Genomic DNA, 22,448 nt, shown 5'->3' with positions numbered 1-22,448 from the left:
GCCAGGACACTCAGCACAAGGGAAGAAGCGCGGCCGCATGCGCAAGACAGACGATACCCTGCACTACGCCCCGCCCCGTCTTCCTCGCCCGCCCTAGCGGGCTAGGGGGAACGCGCCAAGCGGCTCTCGCTAGGGGCGGGGCTTAGAGGTGGGGGTGTCCCCGGACGCATGCGCGGGCGAGCAGTGTCGCGCGTCTCGTCCCGTGGTGGGAAGGGGGTGTGGCCGGATTTCGCGCGCTGCTCCGGCTGGCGCGGCAGCTGCAGCCATGTCCCGGCAGAGCACGCTGCTCCGCTTCTTTCCCAAGGCCGCTGCCGATCCCAGGGCGCCGGCCCCGGCCCCGGCCGCGGCCGAGAGGAACGGGCATGGGGCGGCCCCAGCGCCCAGCCCTGGCCCGGCGGCGGCGCGGAGCGAGGGGGCTGGGAAGACGACGGCGGTAGGACCCTGCGCCCGGCCGCTCAGGTAGCCCGGGGTGCTCGCGGGGCGGCTGGGGGGACTCTCGCACCTCGGAACGAACACGGGGAGGGTGGAACCGCCTGGTTCTCAGCGCGCGGGGGAGTCGCAGCGTGACTGGAGGCTGCGCGGGGCGCCGGGGAGGGGGCGGGGCCTAGCCGCGCGGGCTTTCCCACCCCCGTGTTTGCTGAGGGGGAGGGGACACGCAGGCGGCGCCCAGGGCTGGGGCTGCCAGGCTGGGCGTGGGGCAGGTACGAGGGGGAGAAGGCAGTCTGTGAGGCTGCGGTGGGCAGCCCTTGGTACCTCCTGTGCTCCCCTCTTCCCGCTGGATTTGCAGCCAGTGCTGCTGCTGCCGCTGCCGCCTCGGGGACTGGTTAGGCCCTTCCCTGCCCTACTGGGAGCGCTGAGCAGCTGCATGCAGAGAGAGCGCCAGGCAGGATCTGTCAGCGTTAGGGCTTGGCTTTGCTAACGGTCGCCCTCTTCAGCGCCTGGCTGGTTCCCTCTGTCTGGCCCCTTCCAGGCCAGGTCCCCAAGCTGAGGCCTCCCCCACTGTGGTAAAGCTGCAAGACTGAGTGGGTTTGTGGGGGTTAGTGCAGTGGGGCAGACCAGCCTTGTCACAGCAACACATTGTTTAGTCTCGCCAGTGGGAAGAGCCGTAATGGGAGGAAAATGGCTCATATGCACCTCTGTCTAACCTAAGCTAGATCTGTATAGAGCAGCTGTTCTCAGCCAGGGTGCCATGAGATCCTTTCGGGAGCGGGGTGCCGCGCAGTGTTGCCACTGCTGGGTTTGGAAATACGATTTGCAAGATAAACACAAGAGATTTCAAATGGGAAACCATAGTTCTGGCCTTTCTGAGTTCTTCATGACAGAAAATAATGGCTGCATTTATTTTTCTGTAAGCGAAGCAAGTGAAAACCCAGAGCTGGCATTTTCAGAGGAGTGCCCCAAGTCTATCTATGGGTGGCTTTAGGTAAACTGACCTAGAGGTGATCATAGGATCCCCCTCCCACACACACACGCACATTCATTCATTTCAAGGGAGTTGGCTTCAGCCTGCTCTCCGAATGACCCTTCAGATTTCTTCTCCATGCCCGATAACTCTTGCCTTAGCTTGTTTGATTCCTAGATGTGTATGTCTAGGAGTGGTCAGGGTGGGCTTCTCTGTAGTTGTTTCTCAGCAGTAGCTTGTAAAGGTTAGTAAATAGAGTTGTCAGGAACTTACTGTCTCCCTTCCTGCATGCCAGCAATTTGGTGCCTGCTGGAGTTAAACTTAAGTAAGCATATAATAGACAGACATCTAGCATTCATAAAACATCACAGGCAGCTCCTTTGTATGTGAGCCAAATGGCTTCCTCCTCCATGCGTCTCAGCTGCTTGCAAAGCAGTTGTTGGCAGAGGTGCAGCAGATTATCTGCTTTCTGTTCTCATGCTTGGAGCAGCCATTTCAGGAAGAGTCCAATAGGGTTACCAGAATCCTAGGCTGGAGCAGTTGCTCAGTTGTGATATTACTGACCACATTCAGTGTAGTGATGAGCTGTGAGAGGTTCATGTGTATTAAGTGACAATTAAATCTTCAGCAAGTTTAGCTGTTAAGCTCTAGCAAATCACTACTAAGCCTGTAAAAGGGGTCATAACCTGGCCAAGTTTAAATGATTTAAAAAAAAAAAGGTAGCTAGGTTCTCCTATGCCTTTTGTCAAGAAGCTGTTTAATTTGCAGCTTGCAGAAGTAAATACATGAGCCCCTGGTTGTTCCTTACTTGATCATGGAAGGAGATGAGTGTCAGACCAACCTTGTCTCCATTTATGATGAAATAATGAACCGCTTAGATGTGGGAGGCTCAGCTGATATCACATACTTCAATTTTAAATAGGCCTTTGATATGATCCCATGACACTTATGGAAAAAAAAAACCCAAAAACTGTGGGATGGTGGGCTGGCAGACTCCACTGTCAGGTGGGTTGGGAACTGGTTAAGGGGTTGAATCCAGAGAAGTGTTAGTGGTTAGGTCTGTATCATCTTGCTGGGAGGTGGCCAGTGGTGCCCTGCAGGCTTCAGCTCTTGGCCTCATGCTGTTCAACGTTTTTATCAATGATTTGGATGAAGATGTGGAAAGCACGCTGGCTGAGTTTGCAGATGATACTAAGTTATGGGGAAAAATGGTCATGCTAGGGGATAGGATATGAATCCAAGTAGACCTGGGCAAGCTGGAAAGGTGGGTAGAGTGGAAGCAGATACAGTTCAGTAAGGATAAAAGCAACCAGCAGCATGAATATGGTTTAGGAGGAGATGTCCTGGCCAGCATGATGGCCAAAAGGGACCTCTGGGTTATGGTTGGTCATGGGATGAACATGAGCCACCAGCGCGATGCTGTAGTCAACAGAGCTAATAGCATGCTGGGGTGCATTAGCCAATGTGTCGCAAGCAGGGCTAAGAAAGTGATACTTCCTCTCTACTCGGCTCTGATGCGACCTTAGCTGCAGTACTGTGTCCAGATCTGGGCAGTGCACTTTAACAAGGACATGGAAAATCTTGAGAGAGTCCAGAGAAGGGCCAAAGGAATGATTAAGGACCTGGAGGACAAACCTTATGCAGAAAGACTAAGGGATCAGGAAATGTCCAGCCTGGGGAAGAGAAGACTGAGGGGGGACTTGATGTCTGTCTATAAATATGTAAGGGGTGAATATTGGGAGCTGGGAGAGAAACTGTTCACTAGGGTGCCCCAGGGGAAGACAAGGAGCAATGGCCATAAACTGTCAGAGGATGGTTTCAGGTTGGATGTAAAGAAGAACTTTACAATAAGGGTAACCAGAATCTGGAATAGACTTCCCAAGGAGTTGGTGCAGTCTCCAACCTTGGAAGTCTTCAAGAGGAGACTGGACAGATGCCTTGCTGGGATCATTTAATCTCAGCAGTATTCCTACTCAGAGCAGGGGGCTTGAACTTGATGATCTTTTGAGGTCCCTTTGAGGACTTAATTTTCCATGGTTCTGGAATTCTTTCTGCATGTTGCTGCTTATTTGCCTGACAACTTCTGTAACGGGAATTAAGAGATGTTGGTCGGCATGTGTTTGCTGGTTAGAAACTTGCAAAACAATGGCTGGATTTTCAAAACTGCTTTACAGTGCAGCTCGGTTCCTATTTTTATTGGATGCTGAGATCTTTTGGAAGTCCTGGTCACTTAGTTTATGTATCATAAGAGGAACTGAGCTCTTCTACGAATTTGGTCTTGTTTGCAGATGCTAATTCCTCATGGCATTCTGTCCCTGATGTCCTCTTTTATCTAAATGTGGAGTATTTTAGCTATGGAGCACAAAAAAATACTGTGTGCAAGTTAGAGGGAGCCAGGTTCTGTGAAGTTGGAGTGCTTGCATGTCAGACATTAGCTTAAGATTCCAGCAGGAGTAGAAGGAGAAAATGTCTAGTCAGACTTGAGATGGAGTTCGATTAGTTTATAAATGGGATTAGAAAAAAGTGGTTGCTGACAAGAGCGTGGTCTTAGCTAATAATAACCCAGGAGGTCCCTTTCTAGTTCTTTGTTTTCTAGAGATCCCCAAAATCTACTGTGCCAAAGCATCTGATAGTCTGACTTGGGAGTATTGCTATTGCCTTTAAGAAGGAAAAGAACTAAAGACTGAGTTGCTTTCCAGTGCTAAATGTTAATTACATTCTGTGGTGGTCTATTTTGCAGTGTCTCCTGTGGGTATTCACCTGGTGATTTAGTTTGGGCCAAGATGGAAGGTTATCCCTGGTGGCCATGTCTGGTATACAACCACCCAATTGAAGGAACACTCACCAGAGGCAAAGGGAAATCCTCTCGTATCCATGTCCAGTTTTTTGATGACAGTCCCACAAGAGGCTGGGTTAGCATTAAATACTTAAAGCCATATAAAGGTAAGAGACGTAACTACTTGAAAGGGGAAATGGAAGAGAAGCTGTGTGTTGGGTAGAAAGAAATGCTAGGCTGGGGCCCAAGGAATTTTGTTTTTAATTTTAGCCCTGCTATTAAAGGCCTGAATTGCCTGTGGGGAAATCTGTTCCCCACTGTATAAAATGGTAGAAGTTACCGCTTCCCCTTACAAATTCTAAATATATTGAGGATTATACAATTCTTTGAACAGGTATAATGCTAGACAAGTTCCACTAGTTTTTCAGCTTTAATTTCCAATTCTAAGAAGTCTCATTGCTTTTAAAGGAACTTTTTTGAAAAACTGGGCTTTTGTTTTTTTTAAGCACTCCTTATAGTGGCATGACGAAAGCCTAAACTTGTACTTGGATAGAACATTATCAAGAATCAAATCAATCTGTTGTATAATACATTTGATCAACAATGGTATTTATTTTCTAATTTTCTGATTATATTTTTGCTATATAATATTGACCTGAATTAAACTATAGGTTCTGAATAATACATCTTTCTTAATTTGCTAGCTAGCCCCCATATTGAAGCTTATGGGATTTGGTTATACAAAATCAGTGACACTATTTAGAACTTACACTGCTGTTTACTAACAATAGGAACTGAATTCAGAATTTTGTCTTAGTGGTATGCCTGTCCCTTTTGTATTTATGCACACACAAGTACACTGTATAATTCCCCTTACTTACGTTTCTGTGGCTTATTAAAAATGAAAATGGCCTGAATGTTTAATGTGTGCTTGGTATCAAATACATGTACATCTGTCTGCATACAGTTGGTCTTTATCTTCCTCATAGAAAATAAGCTGATTCCAGTCTTAACTGAAAACTAGTAGAATATTAAAAAGAAGAAAGGAAATGAATGAAGTGTCGTGAGTTTCCAACAAAAATGTGCTATATTTAATATCTTAAAACGCTAGGCCTACTGGACAGTGCAGTCAACACAGGGCAGATGAGAACAGGGGTGGGCAATTATTTGGGCTGGAGTACCACTTAGGTTTTGGTGAGCTGTTGTGGGCTGCGGAGAGGGGGACTGGGGAGATGCCAGTTGATCCTATCTGGCCTGCCAGCTGCTGCTGGGAGCCTGAGGAGAGAGGGCTGCGCTCCATGCCTCTCCGTTCTTCTGGGGCTAGGCCAGGCCATGCAGCATGCAGATTCCTCTGCCCCTGCTCAGCTTCCTGTTGCCACAGCGCAGTCCTGGCACCAGGGCTTCCAGCAGGTGGGCCCACATGGGACTGGGCACGGTGCAGCATGCCAGGTAGCCATCTTGCCTGTCTGCCACAATGAGCTATAGCTGCCGTGGGCTGAGTCCTCACCTCCCCGACCCCCATGGTTGGCAAGGACTCATCTCCTAGTGGTGCGGCAGCAGCTCATCACAGAGGGAAAGAGAGAGATGGCTTCTCAATGCTCTGCATTGCACCCTGTCCTGTGCAGGCCCAGCTGCTGTTGAGAGCCTTGCCATGACTGCACAGCCACAGTACCAACTGGAAGCCGTGCAGGGTGGGAGGTGGATGCTGGGGTAGAGGGGGGAGGAGCAGAGGCATCTGCATATTGTGTGGCCTGGCTCTGGGTGCAGCAGAGCTGTGCAGGGTGCAGCCCTCTAGTTGTAAAGTGTGTAATGTAATGGGAACCTTGGGCTTTTATGATGTGGAAGCCAGTTTGCTAAAACTCCACCCAGTTTCATAAAATAGTCCATATGGAGGGCGTAAAGAACTGTTTCAGCCGATTTTCAGTGTAACCTTGTGGACCTAAATTTGGGCTTCCATACCATTTTTTTGTTTTCAGCAATGACTGCTATTGTCAAACAGACACTTGCCATTAATATTCTTTTCTGGATTTGGATTTTATCTTAGACTTGGATAAATAATTTTGACAAAGCTAAAGCATTGTAAAAATCCAAATTTTGTTCATGCAGGATTTGATTATTGCTTCTTGGTGTGATGGGCTCAAATCAAGTGTAGTTATTTCATTTGATAGGTATGCAGAGCAGTCCTTGAATGCAAAGATTGCCATCACTTTTTAATGCAGAGCAAGTGATAGATTCATAGATGTTAGAGTTGGAAGGGACCTCAACAGATCATTGAGTCTGACCCCCTGCCCTGGGCATGAAAGAGTGCTGGGGTCAGGCGATCCCCGCTAGGTGCTTGTCCAGCCTCCTGTTGAACATCCTCAAGGTAGGAGAGAGCACCACCTCCCTCGGAAGCCCATTATGGATTCTGACCACCCTTACCGTAAAGAAGTTCTTCCTGATGTCCAACTTAAACCTGGTCTCTCTGTTTGTGGTTATTCCAAGGGGTCCCCTAGTAAACAGGGCATCTACTATTTCTTGCTGTCCTGCCCCAGTGAATTTGTAAACAGCCATAAGATCCCCTTTCAGCCTTCTCTTGCAGAGGCTGTAGAGATCCAGGTCCCTCAGTCTCTCCTTGTAGGGCCTTACCTGCAGGCCCCTAGTCATACAAGTGGCCCTTGTCTGGACCCTCTCAAAGTTATTCACATCCCTCTTGAAGTGCAGCACCCAGAACTGGACACAGTACTCCAACTGTGGTCTGACCAATGCTGTATAGAGAGGAAGTATCACCTCCCTGGACCTTGTTTGTGATGCACCTGCTAATGCACAGTAAAGTGCAGTTAGCTTTGCTGATCACTTTGTCACACTGACGACTCATGTTCATGCTGGGGTCAACTATGACTCTGAGATCTCTTTCTGCTACGGTGCTGCTGAGAGGGTCATCCCCCAGCCTATAGGGATGTTGGTGATTCTTTCTCCCTAGATGTAGCACTTGTCTTTGTCAAACTGCATCCTATTCTATTCTGCCCATTTTTCCAACCTGTCTAAGTCTGCCTGGATTCAGTCTCTTCCCACTGGTGTGTTTGCTCTACCCCATAATTTTATGTCATCTGCAAATTTGGACAGGGTATTCTCCATGCCCTCATCCAAGTCACTGCTGAAAACACTGAGCAGCACAGGTCCAGGGACCGAGCCTTGGGGGGACCCCACTGCCCACAGCTTTCCAGGTCAGTACTGACCCATCACCACCATTCTCTGGGTGTGACTCTTAAGCCAGTTTGCCACCCATCTGACCATGTAATCATTTGTGTCACAGCCTGTCAGTTTGTTTATGAGACTAGGATGTGATACTGTATCGAAGGCCTTCTTGAAGTTCAAGTAGATGACATCTATTTCCACTCTTGCATCTAAGCATTTTGTGACCTGGTCATAAAAAGAAACTAGGTTAGTTGGGCAGGATCTACCTGCTATGAACCTATGCTGGTTGCTGTTCAGCATTATTTTTCCTGCTGGATTCCCACCAATGTGATTCTTGCTAATTTTTTCAAACGTTTTCCCAGCAATGGAGGTGAGACTAACTAGCCTATTGTTATCCGGTTCCTCCTTCCTCCCCTTTTTGAAAATAGGGACTGTATTGGCCCTTTTCCAGTCCTCTGGGACCTGTCAAGAGTGCCATGAGTGCTCAAACAGCTGTGCCAGTGGCTCTGCTATGATGCTGACTAACTCCTTCAGCACCCTTGGATGAAGATCATGTGGTCCTGCTGACTTAAACACATCTAGCCCCACCAAGTCTCCCTGTACTAGGTCAGTGCTGACCATTGATGGGCTGGTGTTCCTCCTGTGTCTGTCTATAATACAACTGGAAGATTTGTCCTGATCCGTGTTCAGGAACACAGAAGCAAAAAATTCAGGAGTTTTTTACATGCTTCAGCTCTTTGGGATAGAATTATCTCAGTTTGAGTTGAATTGTGGGTCTCTTGGGTGATGCAAAATGTTGGATAATAGTGGTCTATTTGACCCTTATTTTAAATGAAGAGGGTGCATGGTTATGCTACAAGACTAGCCATATCCTACACTTCATTTTGTGTTCCAACAAAATATTTGCATATCTTACAGGTTCAGCAGACAAAGAAACACAGAAGGGAGGCATGTTTTACAGTTCAAAGCCTGAAATTAAAAGAGCAATGATCTTAGCAGATGATGCTATGCCTAAAGATGCAAGTAAGCGGCTTGAGCTTGCTGTGTGCAATGAACCTTCAGACACGGAAGATGAGGAAATGGAGGTAACGGTTTTGAGTTTACCATGGTCTCTCAGAAGTAGTGAGAAGAGGAGAGAAATGTGTGCTTCCTGTGCTGATTTATCAGTCAACTATTGTCTTGTGTTCTGTTTCTCAAAGAAATCTTTGCTTTGTGTCCTGAATGAAATCCTCTGTTAGCTAAAGTGTATCATCCCTAGCTCTCACAACTAGAGGAGCATTGATATATTGGATCGGTACCGATATGAAGAAAATTGTCTATATCGGATATTGCCCCAATGGGGCAAATAATTTGGCCAATAAATACCTGTGCAGCACAGAGCAAAGCCAGCAGCATGGAGTGCTGCCTCCAGCTGGTAAGTCAGAAGGGGAGGGAAGGAGCATGGGGGGGGCAGATCAAGGCCCCCATGGTGAGGGAGGGGGCAGGGGCAGGCGCTGCCCAGCCAGGATGGAGTGGGGGGCGGGGGGGAGGGAGAGGATGGAGTGTGGGACGGAGGCACAGCTCGTGGGATGTGGGTAGCTCTTGCCACTGCTAGCACCTCAGGACGTGTGAGCCCAGATATCCACGGTGCGGGGCAGACTGCAGCTGCGGGGTGGAGCTGGAACTATGCAGCTCTTCTTGCCAAGGGCTGGGCTCAGAGCGGGGTCCGGCAGCACCGGAAGGAGGCTGTAGCCACCCCAAATTTCGCCACAGCTCCGCTCCCAGCCCCTATCACCGCCTGGTATAGCCGTGGCTTTTTCTGGTGCTTGGGTGGAAGCGGGGCATTTATCTGGGAAGTAGAGGAGCTGTGGTGAAGTTTGGGGTGTCTGCAGCCTCCCCCCAGCACCGCCAGAACCTGCTTTGAGTCCAGCCCCCAGCAAGATGAGCTGCACAGCACTAGCTCCACCCTGCAGCTGCGGCACGCCATGCAAATCTAGGGGGCACAAGGCCCCCCCCCCGGGTGCAAGCAACAGCAGGAGCTACCTCCACCCCACGAGCCACACCTCCATCCTTAGGGGCTCCCCCTCGCCCAGGCTGAGGGGGTGTTGATCTGCACCTCCATGCCCCCTTCCTTCCCACCACACCGGGCTTACCACCTAATGGCAGCTGTATCGGATCAGTATTGGCCAATATACCTCCTTAAATATTGGCCCCTAAATCTCTATTCATGCATCCCTACTCACAACGTTCTCATATGACAACTTCTCTCCCAACAAACTAAGGAAACTCATTAAGCTCATTAACAAGCTAAGGAAATACAGACTTGGTATTGTATGGTGAATACATAACTGATTGTATCATTGCATTCAGTGGATAGTCATCAGTGGCTCAGTGTCTAGTTGGGAGGAGGTACCAAGGAGGATTCCTCGGGGATCTATCCTGGATCTGGTATTGTTCAACATCTTTTAATGATTTATATGATGGGATCAAATGCATATTTAACGAATTTGCAAACCACATGAATGTAGAGAAGTTGCAGATGCTTTGGAAGGTAGGGCTAGGATCCACAATGACCTAAATGTGCTGGAGAAATGTACAGTCAGTTGGGTTAGAATTAGCAAGGACGGGTGCAAAGTCCTGAATTTGGGATGCAATAACTGCATGCCCAAATATGGACTAGGGAATGACTGGCTAGGCTGCAGTACTGCAAAGAAGAACCAAGGGGTTAGAGTAGACTATAAGCCAACAGTGTGTTCTTGTTGCAGAAATAGCCAACAGCATCCTGGATTGTATTAACAAGAACATCACTGGTAAATCAAAGGAAGTGATTCTTCCACTCTGTTCAACACTGCTGAGGCTTTACTTTGAGTATGGCTTTCAGTTTTGGGCCCCACACTTAAGAACAAAGTGGACAGTTTGGAAAGAGTCTAGTGTAGGGTAACAAAAATGACCAGGGGTCTGAGGGAAAAGACTTATGGAGAAAAGCTGAAAGAGCTTGGGTTATTTAGTCAGGAGAAGAGAAGACTGAGGTGGGATTTGATACATCTTCCAGAAGGGTAATTAAAGAGCAGATGCAGATGGGCTTTTCTCTGTGGCCATAGGGCCACATATTGAGTGGAGGAAATTTAGGTTAGAGATTGGGAAGAACTTTCTGATTATGAAAGTGGCCAAACATAAGAACAAGTTATGTAGAGAAATTGTGGAATCCCTATCCTTGGAAGTTTTCAAGAGCAGGTTAGACAGACACTTGAGTGGGATGGTTTAGTCAGGGCTGATCCTGCCTTGAGTAGCGGGGGCTGGACTAAAGGACCTTATGAGGTCCCTTCCTGTCCTACTTTCCTGTGAACCTATGAGTCTTTGATCCCTCAGTTTGTTGTAGGGAAACATGGGAAGAGAGAAATTGCAATGTTGGTTCAGATCAGTGGCCCTTTTTCTCCAGCCTCCTGCATCTGACAGTGACCAGCAACACCTTCAGAGAGAGATGCAGGAAACTGCAGTGAGTAGTTATAGAAGAAACTTCTCATGGGGAAAACCAATCCTAAGGGAGAATCACGGGCCACCTTGCTGACCAGCTGACGCCATGTAGAACTTTAGCCATTTGTTTGTGTTTTGTCCCATAGACTCTTTATAATCCATTATATCGTTTTCCCTCTTTGCTCCGCAATAGCATCCTAGATACTTTGGGCATTACACACGTAAGCACTGGGCGCTTTGAAATGTACCTGGCGCTGCAACACTTACAGTTGTATAAGTGGCAAAATGCGCATCGGTGCTCAGAAAATGGCAGTGGTGTACTTTTGAACTAAAACACCTTGGAAGTACTTTAGTTCAGAAGTGCAGTGCTGCCATCTGCATGGAATTTTGCCACTTATACAACTGAATGCAGTGCAGCACAGTTTGCCTTAGCTCACATGTAGAGTATCTGAAGCAGTGGATCTCCAGCGCGTCACAGGAGGCGGGAAATGTGTATAAATGCCCTTTGTTTTCAGGTTCCTTGAGAATGCATGTGTGCATTTCTTCTGAGTCTAATAGCTTTCCTATCCCCTCTCCTTTGACATCTCCGTCTGTGAAAAGGGGTACTATCTTCTGAATATTTTTTCTGAAGAAGACTGATTTAAAACGGTTATTTAGTTTCTCTTAAATGTATTTTATCCATCTTGATTTATTTGATAATGCCCTGTGAGTTCCCACTTATTCTCTCACAAGACGTCTGCTTCTGATACATTTTAAATTGTTTTTTGTGTGTTTGTTTGCTCGTCAGAGTCTCTTAGCTTTCCTGATTTTTATCTTAAATTTTTACCTGCCATCATGAAGGTGTTTACTACTAAAATTCTGTTAAAAATGGAGAAATAAATATGAAAGCAGCCTTCAAATTGTAATTCATTGTAGTAGCAATACTGTAAGAATTTAATGGTTGTGACCTGAAGGACGCAAAATAGTATGTATTTGCCAAAACGTGGTAAGGAAACAATTTTTAAAAATCATCTCTAATGGTGTATTCACTGTTTGCACCTTCAATGAATTATTTAATCATGTACTGAAATTGTTTCTGAACTCAGTTAAACACAGAGAACATATTTGTGTAAGGCAGCAGTTGAAAATGTAATTCCTGTAAAATATTGGACTTGTCTACAGTTACTTGTCACAGTTTTCTGGGTTTGAGTGGTGATATTTTTGCATAGTAACTTGCAGTTTGCATTTTATTTTTGCTACAACACTTGGGAAGTGATTGGGGTAAGCGATTTGAGGAAGAGGAACAATGATCTCTTGCTAAAAAAGTGGTTTAGATAATATCACAAAGAACTGACTTTAACTCAGCCCATGTCAGCTAAGTCTTTTCAGTTTGTAGCATTTCCATTTGGACTGTAACTACTTCCGTCTTCAAACAGACTTCCCCTGGTCCATATATTGCCCAGGCCCCACTGCAGTTATGCCTGTAACAATACTGGCCCAGACATTTAGAGTATTAGAAGCTGTTACAGGCAGAAAAGTGCTTTTGGCAGAATAGTTCATATTAGTCCAGCAAGCAAAATAAGCCGTACTGGTAAAAGCACTTTACAGCCAGTATGATGGTGCTTGTGTTGGGGCTTCTGTCAGTCAGACTGTCATGAAGAAGCCCTACATGCCTAACTGACATGACAGTAGGAGCAATTTTTTAGAATAGATCTGGCCTGTGAGAGTGCTTTTCCTGTACATTCATGGATTTCATATAAAAAATATGCCCCTTCCCCAACCTGAGTGCTTATTCGTCAGGTGCATTTCTTGTTTGGATCTTAGCACAAATCAGATTTGGCATGTTGTGAACAAATTGAACTGAGGGGACAAACACATGGAGGAGGAGAAATTTGTATATGGCTCGTATACCACTGCTAGGAGCCTGATTAGCAAACAAGAGGAATTGGAAATCCTTAATGAAAGGAAACTTGATATAGCTGGCCTTACAAATCATCCTACAAGATTTCAGTACAATTTGGATAGTAAAATTACTGGTTATAACCCATTGGAAAAAAAGATGAGAGTTGATAGAGGGCTCGGCAGTGTGTGTTGAATACCATTAACTAGATATCAGAAATTTAAAAGGAGATGCTTCAGTTTGGGAGGCTAATACTACATGTCTCATAAGGTTAGTAGTAAAATATTTGCTTCCTAAAATTACAGGGGACCATTTTGTAATATGCAGTATTGTACCCAGTGGATGCATCTACCTGAGATGCTACATCGCTATAGAGATGAGCTCCAGTGACATAGCTCATCACTACAGTGAAGTAGCATCTAAAAATAACCATGCACCACTGGGACTGTGCAGTACTTGTGGTACTGCACGCATAGTCGTTTGGTACTTGCTTTAACAAGTACTAAATGCACAGTCCCAGGCATATGGAGACATGTCCAGTATGGGGTAACTTGATTTTTGGAGCTCAGTATGAGAGAAAAGATTTAATCACTAAACTGAAAATTGGCAGTTGCCTACAGGCCAGTAATCATGACCTGGTCACCTATGATATGGCAGGCAGAGGACATTTAAAAAATAAGCTGAGGAAAATTATAAGCACAATTTGTCGGGAGGAAAAATTTAGCCATAGAAACAAATGAAAATTGAGAAGTCCTTTAAGAAGGTTTCAGCAAGAAATCAAGGAAAAGGACAACTTGATCAGAAATCTGTCCTGGTTTGTGGTTCACCTGAAAGCAAACCTGGCAGTGGGGAGAGCAATATATAATAAATAGGAAAAATGATAAATAGTAAGACCGATATATATTAGAAAACATGGCATGGAAAATAGTTTAAGGAAATTAAAGGTAAAGGAGGAAAGAAAATTCATGGCAGGCCTGATTTAAGGATGGTAAAGAATTTTAACTGTCTAAAGAACAAAAGGAATCCTAGCAATAGCACAGGTCTGTTACTAGCAGAATATGATAAAATTTAACAGTTTTGTAGAAAATGGCTGAAATACTTAGAAGCAGGATGATGTACGTGTAGCATATGAAGATGAAAGTAGCTTCCAAGCTGTTAATTAAACAAGGAAGATAGTCACATAGTAGGGATAAACATCAGGGCCAGATTTCATAGACATTAGGGCTGGAAGGGACCTCGGAGGATCATCGAGTCCAGCCCCCCGCCCAAAGGGCAGGAAGTCAGCTGGGATCATAGGATCCCAGCAAGATAAGCATCCAGTTTGCTCCTGAAGGTGTTCAATGTAAGTGCTTGAACCACCTCCTATGGCAGGCTGTTCCAGACCTTGGGGGCTCGGACAGTAAAGAAATTCGTCCTTATGTCCAGCCTGAAACGGTCTTGTAGTAGTTTATGACCAATCAACTTTGTCATCCCTTGGGGCGCTCTAGTGAACAAACATTCCCCCAGATTCTGGTGGTCACCCCTGATAAACTTATAGGTGGCCACCAGATCACCCCTGAGCCTATGTTTTCCCAGGCAAAAGAGCCCCATTGCTCTCAGCCTGTTGTTGTAAGGTCTGTTTTCCTGACCTTTGATCATGCGTGTGGCTCTTCTCTGAACTCTCTCAAGCTTCTCCACATCCTTTTTGAATTGTGAAGCCCAAAACTGGATGCCTGGGATTTGCTTGAGAAGCATCTTTGGATACAAGCCAGCATTTTGGTCGCTTTACTAGCCGCAGCATCGCATTGCAGGCTCATGTTCATTGATGACCCCCAAGTCTTTCTTCTGTAGTTTTAGACAGCATAGCACTGCTGAGCCTATAAGGATGCTGCAGGTTTTTCTTCCCAAGGTGGAGAACCTTGCATTTTTCAGTGTTAAACGCCATCAGGTTCTCTTCCGACCATTTGCTGAGCCTGTTCAGGTCAGCCTGGATTACCCGCCTGTCTTCTGGCACGGATGCTTTGCCCCAAAGTTTGGTGTCGTCGGTGAACTTGGCCAGTCCGCTCCTGACTCCATTGTCTACATCATTAATGAAGATGTTGAACAATATGGGTTCAAGGACAGAGCCTTGGGGGACCCCACTGGTCACAGGACACCATTATGAGTGACTTCCATCAATTACTACCCTCTGGGTCCGACCACGAAGCCAATTTTCCAGCCAGCGGATTGTGGTGGACCCAAGGCCACAACTGGCCAGTTTGGCCAAGAGGTGATCACAGGATACCAGATCGAAGGCTTTTTTGAAGTCAAGATATATGACATCAGTCTCTTCTCCCTTGTCCACGTGATGGGTCACCTGGTCAGAGAAGGAAATGAGATTGGTCAAACAAGACCTACTCACAACAAACCTGTGCTAGCCTTGATCTTCTTCCTCATGCCCCCTCCCTCCCCCTTCCACCACAGCAAACTTACCAGCTGCATGCAGCTCTCTAAGTTGCAAGGGTGCACTCCTTGCTGCCTATGTGCTGCGCTGCAGCTGCACATATGCATGGCAATTATTAGCCATATCAGGTCAATTTCTCATCGTCAATTTACCTTATATTGATGCCAATCTGATATCAGACTGACGTATTGGTGCACCTCTAGTTCTGCAAGAGCTAGTTGAGGAGCTCTCTGGCCCGCTCAGTTAAATGTATTATTGTGGATTTTTGGAGGAAGCAGACTGGAAGAGAATTATTGTGCTGGAATTTCAAAAGGGCAAGTTGGATCAGTTGGGGAGGTGCAGATAAGTTGTCCAGATCTCAGTGCTGGGCAAAAGGGTGAAAAGCATGATTTAGCTAGTAAAAGTTGAAGGATAGGAATTTAATTTATGCCAGGCAACCCTGCTTTGTGAGAAATAGGTCTTGTCAACAAACTTGATTTTTTTTTTTTTTTTTTTCTCCTGGCAGGTAGAAGTTTAGTGGATAAAGATCAGTGTGTAGATATAATAGATTATTGTAAGATGTTTGATTTAGTGTTGCGCAACATGCTTATTAAAAATTAGCAGTATATAGTAACAATAAAGCATAGGTTAAATGGATTACAAGGTAGTTGAGTGGCACCGCAGTAGGTATTGGTAGGGATAAATAATCATATGGTGATGTTACTCATGGAGGTTTTATAGGACTCTACTGGAATTGGATAGTCAACATTTTCAAGGATCTGAAAGTAAATATAAATTAGTGCTGAAAAAATTTCTGGACAATATGCAGGCTGGTAGAATTGTGGATAATTAGGAAGGCAGAACTGTCACGGAGCAATCTGAATGGTTTTATAGACTGGACTTAATTCAAACAAATGCGTTTTAGTTATGCCAGATGTAAAATGGATATTTGGCCTTTCAGAGACAAGGAAAGCAGGCCCAAGTATTTTGGGGTGGGCTACAGCCACCCCAAAATTTGCCACAGCCACCCCTCCCAGCACCACTGCTGCCACTGCCTGCCTGCCCACCCCAAGTGCAACTCCAACCCAGCCCCGAGCTCTCTGTGGGCAGCCCGCCCTCACCCCAAGCACAGATCCAGGGCAGGGGCAACATACCTCCCTATGCCTCTCCTGGGTGTGTGTGTTGGGGGAGCCACCCTCCTCACCACGCCCTGTGGATGAGCTGCTCATGGGGTTGCATTCACAGCCTTTCCTGGGCGGCCTCTGAACTGCTCCCTGCCATGCCCCTTCCCCCGATAGACTTACCAGCCAAACGCTGCTCTCTGAGCTACCAGGCTGCATTCCTGTAAATCGGCTATCGGATTGGTATCAGCCAATATGGCTGGTTAATAATTGGCCATTGGTATCGGCTAAGAAAATCTTTGTCGGTGCACCCCTAGGGAAAGATGTAAAGAGAACCAGTGGCAGGAAGCTGAAGTTTGATACCTAAATGAGAAATAAAGTTAATTTTTAACTGTGAATGCATGGAAAAACAATCTGATCAAAACAGGTGGTAGACTTGCTCTGGAACAGCTGGCACATAAGTGTGCTTGCAGTTACCCTGGTTAAGCTTTCATTTATCATGGGTAAATTGTTGGTATGTGAACATCAGCATTGGGTGTTCTGTGGGTAAGTCTTTACCCTCATGAACTTGCTTTAATTCGATTGTTTGTCCATCACCTAAGGGAACAAATTTATGAAGGAAATAGTAGATTCTTCATCTTTTTTATTACAAAAAAGAGACTGGATAAAGAGACAGTTCAGTCAAACATGAGTTACTGCACCAAACTCAGGTTAACTGAGGGAAGTGCAGCATCCTGTGATGTACAGGAGATAAAGATTGGATGATCTAGTCTTCTCTTTTGGCCTTTAATGAAGAACACTCGTTTTCCAGCCCCCTCCCTTATCCTTCCTTTTATCCTTTGTTGATCTGTCCTGTTATATTAACCTCTGAAGAATTATTTTGGGATTGGGTCTAAATTCTTTCCAATCCCTTGCAGGAAATGCCATAGTTGCTTGTGTTGACAAAAGCTTGCAGAGGACTATGACTACCTGTGGTGTTTCATTGCATTTTGCTGTATGTATCCTAGTGTATGTAGTTGTTTATATTATTTGTCTTTGCTTTCTAACAGATGAGTGAAAGTGCATCAGGCAACAGTGAGGATTATGAGAGCGATGAGGAAGTGAAAAAAAATAAGCAAACATCTAGCCAGAGAAGAAGTGCTGGAAAATCCAAGAAGAGAAGAGTGTTTGACTCTGACACTGATAATGAAGGTTCAGATGTGGAGTTTAAGCCAGACACTAAAAATGAAGCAAGCAGCGATGAAGGCAGCAGTGGAGTGGATGAAGGTGAATCTGGAGACTCTGAGCCAGACACAGAGATGGATGTAGAAAGTCCTGTTAAAGTTGCCTCTAAACGAAAGAGACTAGCCATAAACAGACCAGCTAAAAGGAGGAGCTTGGAGAATGACCTTCCCGAGGCACCCAAAAGAGTGGCAGCCGTTTCTATAGAAACCAAGTCCAAGCTGACATCTTTTGCAGCACCTGAAAGCTTCGAGTCTCAGCCAAATACGGGCGGTGGAGGAGTTGGCAGTTCTGTGGAATGGGAGCACGATAAGTTTGAATGGCTCCATGAAGGAAAAAGGAGAGATGGATGCAGGAGGCGGCAGGGTGACCCTAGTTATGACCCATGCACCCTCTATGTGCCGGAGGATCACCTAAACAAATGTACCCCTGGAATGCGAAGGTGGTGGCAGCTCAAGAGTCAGAACTTTGACTCTGTGATTTTCTACAAAGTTGGCAAGTTCTATGAGTTGTATCACATGGATGCTGTAACTGCGGTGAACGAACTTGGACTGATATTTATGAAAGGTACATGGGCCCATTCAGGGTTCCCAGAAATCGCGTTTGGCAGGTTCTCTGATGTTCTAGTTCAGAAGGGATACAAAGTAGTCCGGGTTGAGCAGACAGAGACGCCTGAAATGATGGAGGCACGCTGCAAATCCCTGGCTCACCCAACAAAGTTTGACAAGGTTGTACGAAGAGAAATATGTCGGGTAATTACTAAAGGGACACAGACTTACAGTGTTCTGGATGGTGATCCATCTGAAAACCATAACAGATATCTTCTGTGTATAAAAGAAAAAGTTGAAGACTCTTCTGGCCATCTGCGTGTATATGGTGTCTGTTTTGTTGACACTTCTGTTGGCAAATTTTATGTTGGGCAGTTTCCAGATGACCGCCACTGTTCAAGGTTCAGAACTTTGGTGTCACATTATACTCCTGTGCAGATCCTGTTTGAGAAGGGAAACCTCTCTTCAGACACATACAAAATACTGAGAGGCTCACTGTCTTCTTGCATGCAAGAAGGTTTGATCCCAGGCTCCCAATTCTGGAGTGCTTCTAAAACACTAAAAACTCTGCTTGAGGAGGGATACTTCAAGGATAAGGAAAATTCTGATGATGAGTGTACTTTGCCTCCTGTGATCAAATCCATGACTTCAGAAAGCGACTCTCTGGGATTTACTCCTGGTGACAACAGTGAATTAGCTCTGTCGGCTCTTGGTGGCTGTGTCTTCTACCTTAAGAAGTGCCTTATTGATCAGGAGCTCTTATCTCTGGTAAACTTTGAGGAATACATTCCTGTGGACATTGATGTGACCAAAGCTACCGGATCAAGTAGTTTCTTTGCAAAAACTAGTCAGAGGATGGTACTGGATGGGGTGACTCTAATGAACTTGGAAATCCTCCAGAATGGAACCACTGGCACCATGGAAGGAACGTTACTGGAAAGGATGGACACTTGTTGCACGCCCTTTGGAAAGCGACTCCTGAAACAGTGGATCTGCGCACCACTCTGTAATCCTTATGCTATCAATGATCGTTTAGATGCAGTTGAAGACCTTCTGGCAGTGCCTGCTAAAATGTCTGAAGTTAGTGAACAACTAAAGAAACTCCCAGACCTGGAAAGGCTTCTGAGTAAAATTCACAGTATTGGATCTCCACTGAAAAGTGAGAGTCATCCGGACAGTCGGGCCATCTTTTATGAGGAAACCAAGTACGGCAAAAAAAAAATTGCTGACTTTCTGTCTGCACTGGAAGGGTTTAAGGCAATGAATGAGATCATAGACATGATGGAAGAAACCGTTGATGATTTCAAATCCAAAATACTTAAACAAGTAGTGACCCGCAAGTCGAAAACTCCAGAGGGCCGCTTTCCAGACCTCCACGCAGAGCTTAAAAGATGGGACACTGCTTTTGACCATAATCAGGCTCGAAAAACTGGGGTGATCACACCAAAGTCTGGGTTTGACCCTGATTATGATAAGGCCTTGCAGGATATAAAAGACCTGGAAGAGGATCTTCGGGAATATTTGAATAAGCAGCGCAAGCTACTTGGATTCAAAACTATGCTGTACTGGGGGGCAGGCAAGAATAGATATCAAATAGAAATTCCAGAAAGCGTAGTGACACGTGGCTTGCCTGAGGAGTACGAATTGAAGTCCACCAGAAAGGGTTACAAACGCTACTGGACCAAGGAGATCGAGAAGATGCTGGCTGACATGGTCAATGCTGAGGAGCGGAGAGATGCGGCTGTGAAAGATTGCATGAGGCGACTCTTCTACAACTTCGATAAAAACAACAAAGACTGGCAAACAGCAGTGGAATGTTTTGCTGTCCTCGGTAAGCTTTTATCTAGAGACTTATCAAGTTAATAAGGGAACTGATGGTGCTGAGTTACTGCCACCCTGACCGCGGCAAACTAAAATGAATCATGGGCCGGTTGCAAGTTTTCTGTAAAAGTCCTGAGTGCAGCAGTTTGTGGTGCCTCATCTGAGTATGAAAATGACAAGTGTCTGCCTGACTCGGTTTTCTCCGGTGCCACGATATGACAGGAGAAATTGTTGGCTGGACCCTGCAGTGTTTAATATTTTTTTTTTTGTTGTTCTTGTCTATGCCGCATGTAAAGGTACACACGTGGCCAGCGACATCCTCCTCCACAGTTCAGTGTACCTTGGTCAGCAAGGCCATGTTACCTAAGAATTGTAACCCTAGATTAGGAGCTTGCATTCCCTGAGGGGTGCAGCATCCCAGCTACTGCTGCAGAAAGGATTCTTAATGGAACTATGTGAACCTGTAGCCTAGCCAAGACCAAGTATTGTTTCTCCCTTCTTCTTGGGCTGGTGCCCTGTCCAATGTTTTTGCAAGATACCAGCAAATAGAAGGTCTTCCTCACTTCTCTATGTCTTACGAAGTTGAGGGGCAGAGGGGGTGGAACAAGTGAGAGAGCAGGACAACAAATTAACTCCCTCAGATCCCCTTCTTACTTTTGGAAGGAAGGGTGATCTGGTCACCTTCCACCTCTGCAGAATTGTAAGCACTGTTGTTACTTTGGGGAATTTTTTCCTAGCATGGAGCAATTTTGATCTGTGCTCCAGGCAATAGTGAAATAAAAGGTAGCAGTGCTAGTGCACAGGGTCTGTGATCAAGCACTTGACTTTGAGCTGCACCAGCTCCAAACGTGACACGCATTGCCCAAAATAACAATATGGATTTGTGTCCCCCTTTGATAAAACCACAGCCTCTCAGTATTTTAAAACTTCATTGAAATACATTTCAAGTAATACTGCAACAAAAATAATGCAGTTGAATGCCTTTTGCTACTAAATAATTCATTGTCATGGAAACAGGTTGTCCTCCTTGGTTTTCCATCTGGAAAAGGGGAAAATAGTATAAGATGCAGTAAGTAAAACCACAGCTGAGCTTGTTTGGGTTTTTTTGGGAGGGAGGGGGTTGTTTTGTTTCGTTTTTTGCCTTCAGACATAAGCTTTAGGCAGATGTTAAACATTTATAAAGTGGTGCCCAATAAAGGATTAATATCTTCAATAAAATATACCCTGGGAAGTGAGGTTCTCTGTTCTCAGATGTTCTTGGAATGCGCAGAACAGAGAAAGGGAGTAACCTAAATTAATGACATTTCTCTGATTTCTGTAGATGTCCTGCTGTGCTTTGCTAATTATAGTCGAGATGGTGAAGGACCAATGTGTCGACCTGTGATTCTGCTGCCAGAGAACAATGTTCCACCCTTCTTGGAGCTTAAAGGTTCCTGCCATCCATGCATTACAAAAACTTTTTTTGGGGATGATTTTATTCCCAATAATATTGTGATAGGTTGCAAGGATGAAGATGAAGAGAGCACTAGTGAAGCCTACTGTGTTCTAGTAACTGGCCCAAATATGGGTGGCAAATCTACACTTATGAGACAGGTGACTGTGGAATATGGCTCATTTTTACCAATTACTAATTGACTTTACATAGAGGAATTATTATTTAACAGCATGATTTGAAATTTGTTCACCTCCTGGGTGGTGGTTACAGGTATAGTTGGCAGCATACAGCAATGCTACAGCAATTTAAACTATGGCATAAAAATGCAGTAAGTGTTTGGATAGCTTGGGGGTAACTAACCAACTTAACTTAGCTAGAAACAAAAGGGCTAAAATCTAGACTGTCAGAATGTGTCACAGGGTCTTTAACGGCCACATAAGGTGCAGGACTTCAGCTGTTAAACTTAATCTGTCAGTGGGTGCTTTTCACAACACACTTCCCCTGCTGGCATATTGAGGTGTTGATTCATGACATGTTTGGGTGCATGGGAGCTTGTGGGAGGGGAGGGAGGGGGAAGAGAGTACCAGGTGATAAACTCCGACTTCCTGCAGTATTCTGTTCCTTTGGAGATTTGTGGAAGTATTAACTAGGCTCAGTCCCACTTAGCCTGAGCTCTGTACACTCTAGCAGCTTTATGCAATGCAGTGTCAGATGGGGAAGAGCAGGGGGGAGGAAATGCAGTTTTTCTTTTGTTCTCACTGGAGAGCTAAATCCCAAATGAGCACATGGGACGAGAAGTTTCTTCAGCTTTTATCCTTTCTCACTTGGCAGGCTGGCCTTCTGGTAATAATGGCTCAGTTGGGATGTTACTTACCTGCCGAAGCTTGCAGGCTCACTCCTGTTGACAGAGTGTTTACACGACTGGGTGCCTCTGACAGAATTATGTCAGGTGAGTTCCTTGCATTCCTATGAATCACACCAATCCCAGAGAAGTGGGGCTGGAAGGGACCTCCAGAGGTTTCATAGTTTCATGGTTGGTAGGGTCGGAAGGGACCTTAGCAGATCATCAAGTCCAACCCCCTGCCATGGCACGAAAGAGTACTGGGGTCAAACGACCCCAGCAAGGTGTTCATCTAGCCTCCTTTTAAAGACCCCCAGGGTAGGAGCCAGCACCACTTCTCTTGGAAGTTGGTTCCAGATCCTAGCCACCCTGA

General features: G+C 45.7%; 1 protein-coding gene across 1 annotated transcript in view; it reads left to right on the top strand.

Moving 5' to 3' along the window:
• The first annotated feature begins 217 nt into the window (after positions 1-217).
• The window catches only part of MSH6 (mutS homolog 6), a 31,881-nt gene continuing 9,650 nt past the window's right edge, over positions 218-22,448 (top strand). The window contains exons 1-6 of the mRNA XM_019549345.1: positions 218-459; positions 4,143-4,345; positions 8,274-8,440; positions 17,259-19,809; positions 21,121-21,392; positions 22,066-22,183. Coding sequence (XP_019404890.1) covers positions 266-459; positions 4,143-4,345; positions 8,274-8,440; positions 17,259-19,809; positions 21,121-21,392; positions 22,066-22,183 — 3,505 coding nt within the window. The 5' untranslated portion in view covers positions 218-265. The remainder of the gene's footprint in view (positions 460-4,142; positions 4,346-8,273; positions 8,441-17,258; positions 19,810-21,120; positions 21,393-22,065; positions 22,184-22,448) is intronic.

Source organism: Crocodylus porosus, unplaced genomic scaffold (genome assembly GCF_001723895.1).
Source record: "Crocodylus porosus isolate Cpor-Errol unplaced genomic scaffold, CroPor_comp1, whole genome shotgun sequence".
In the NCBI taxonomy this organism is placed as follows: domain Eukaryota; kingdom Metazoa; phylum Chordata; order Crocodylia; family Crocodylidae; genus Crocodylus; species Crocodylus porosus.
Note: the sequence above shows the minus strand (reverse complement) of the source record. Positions and strands in the feature narration are given on the sequence as shown.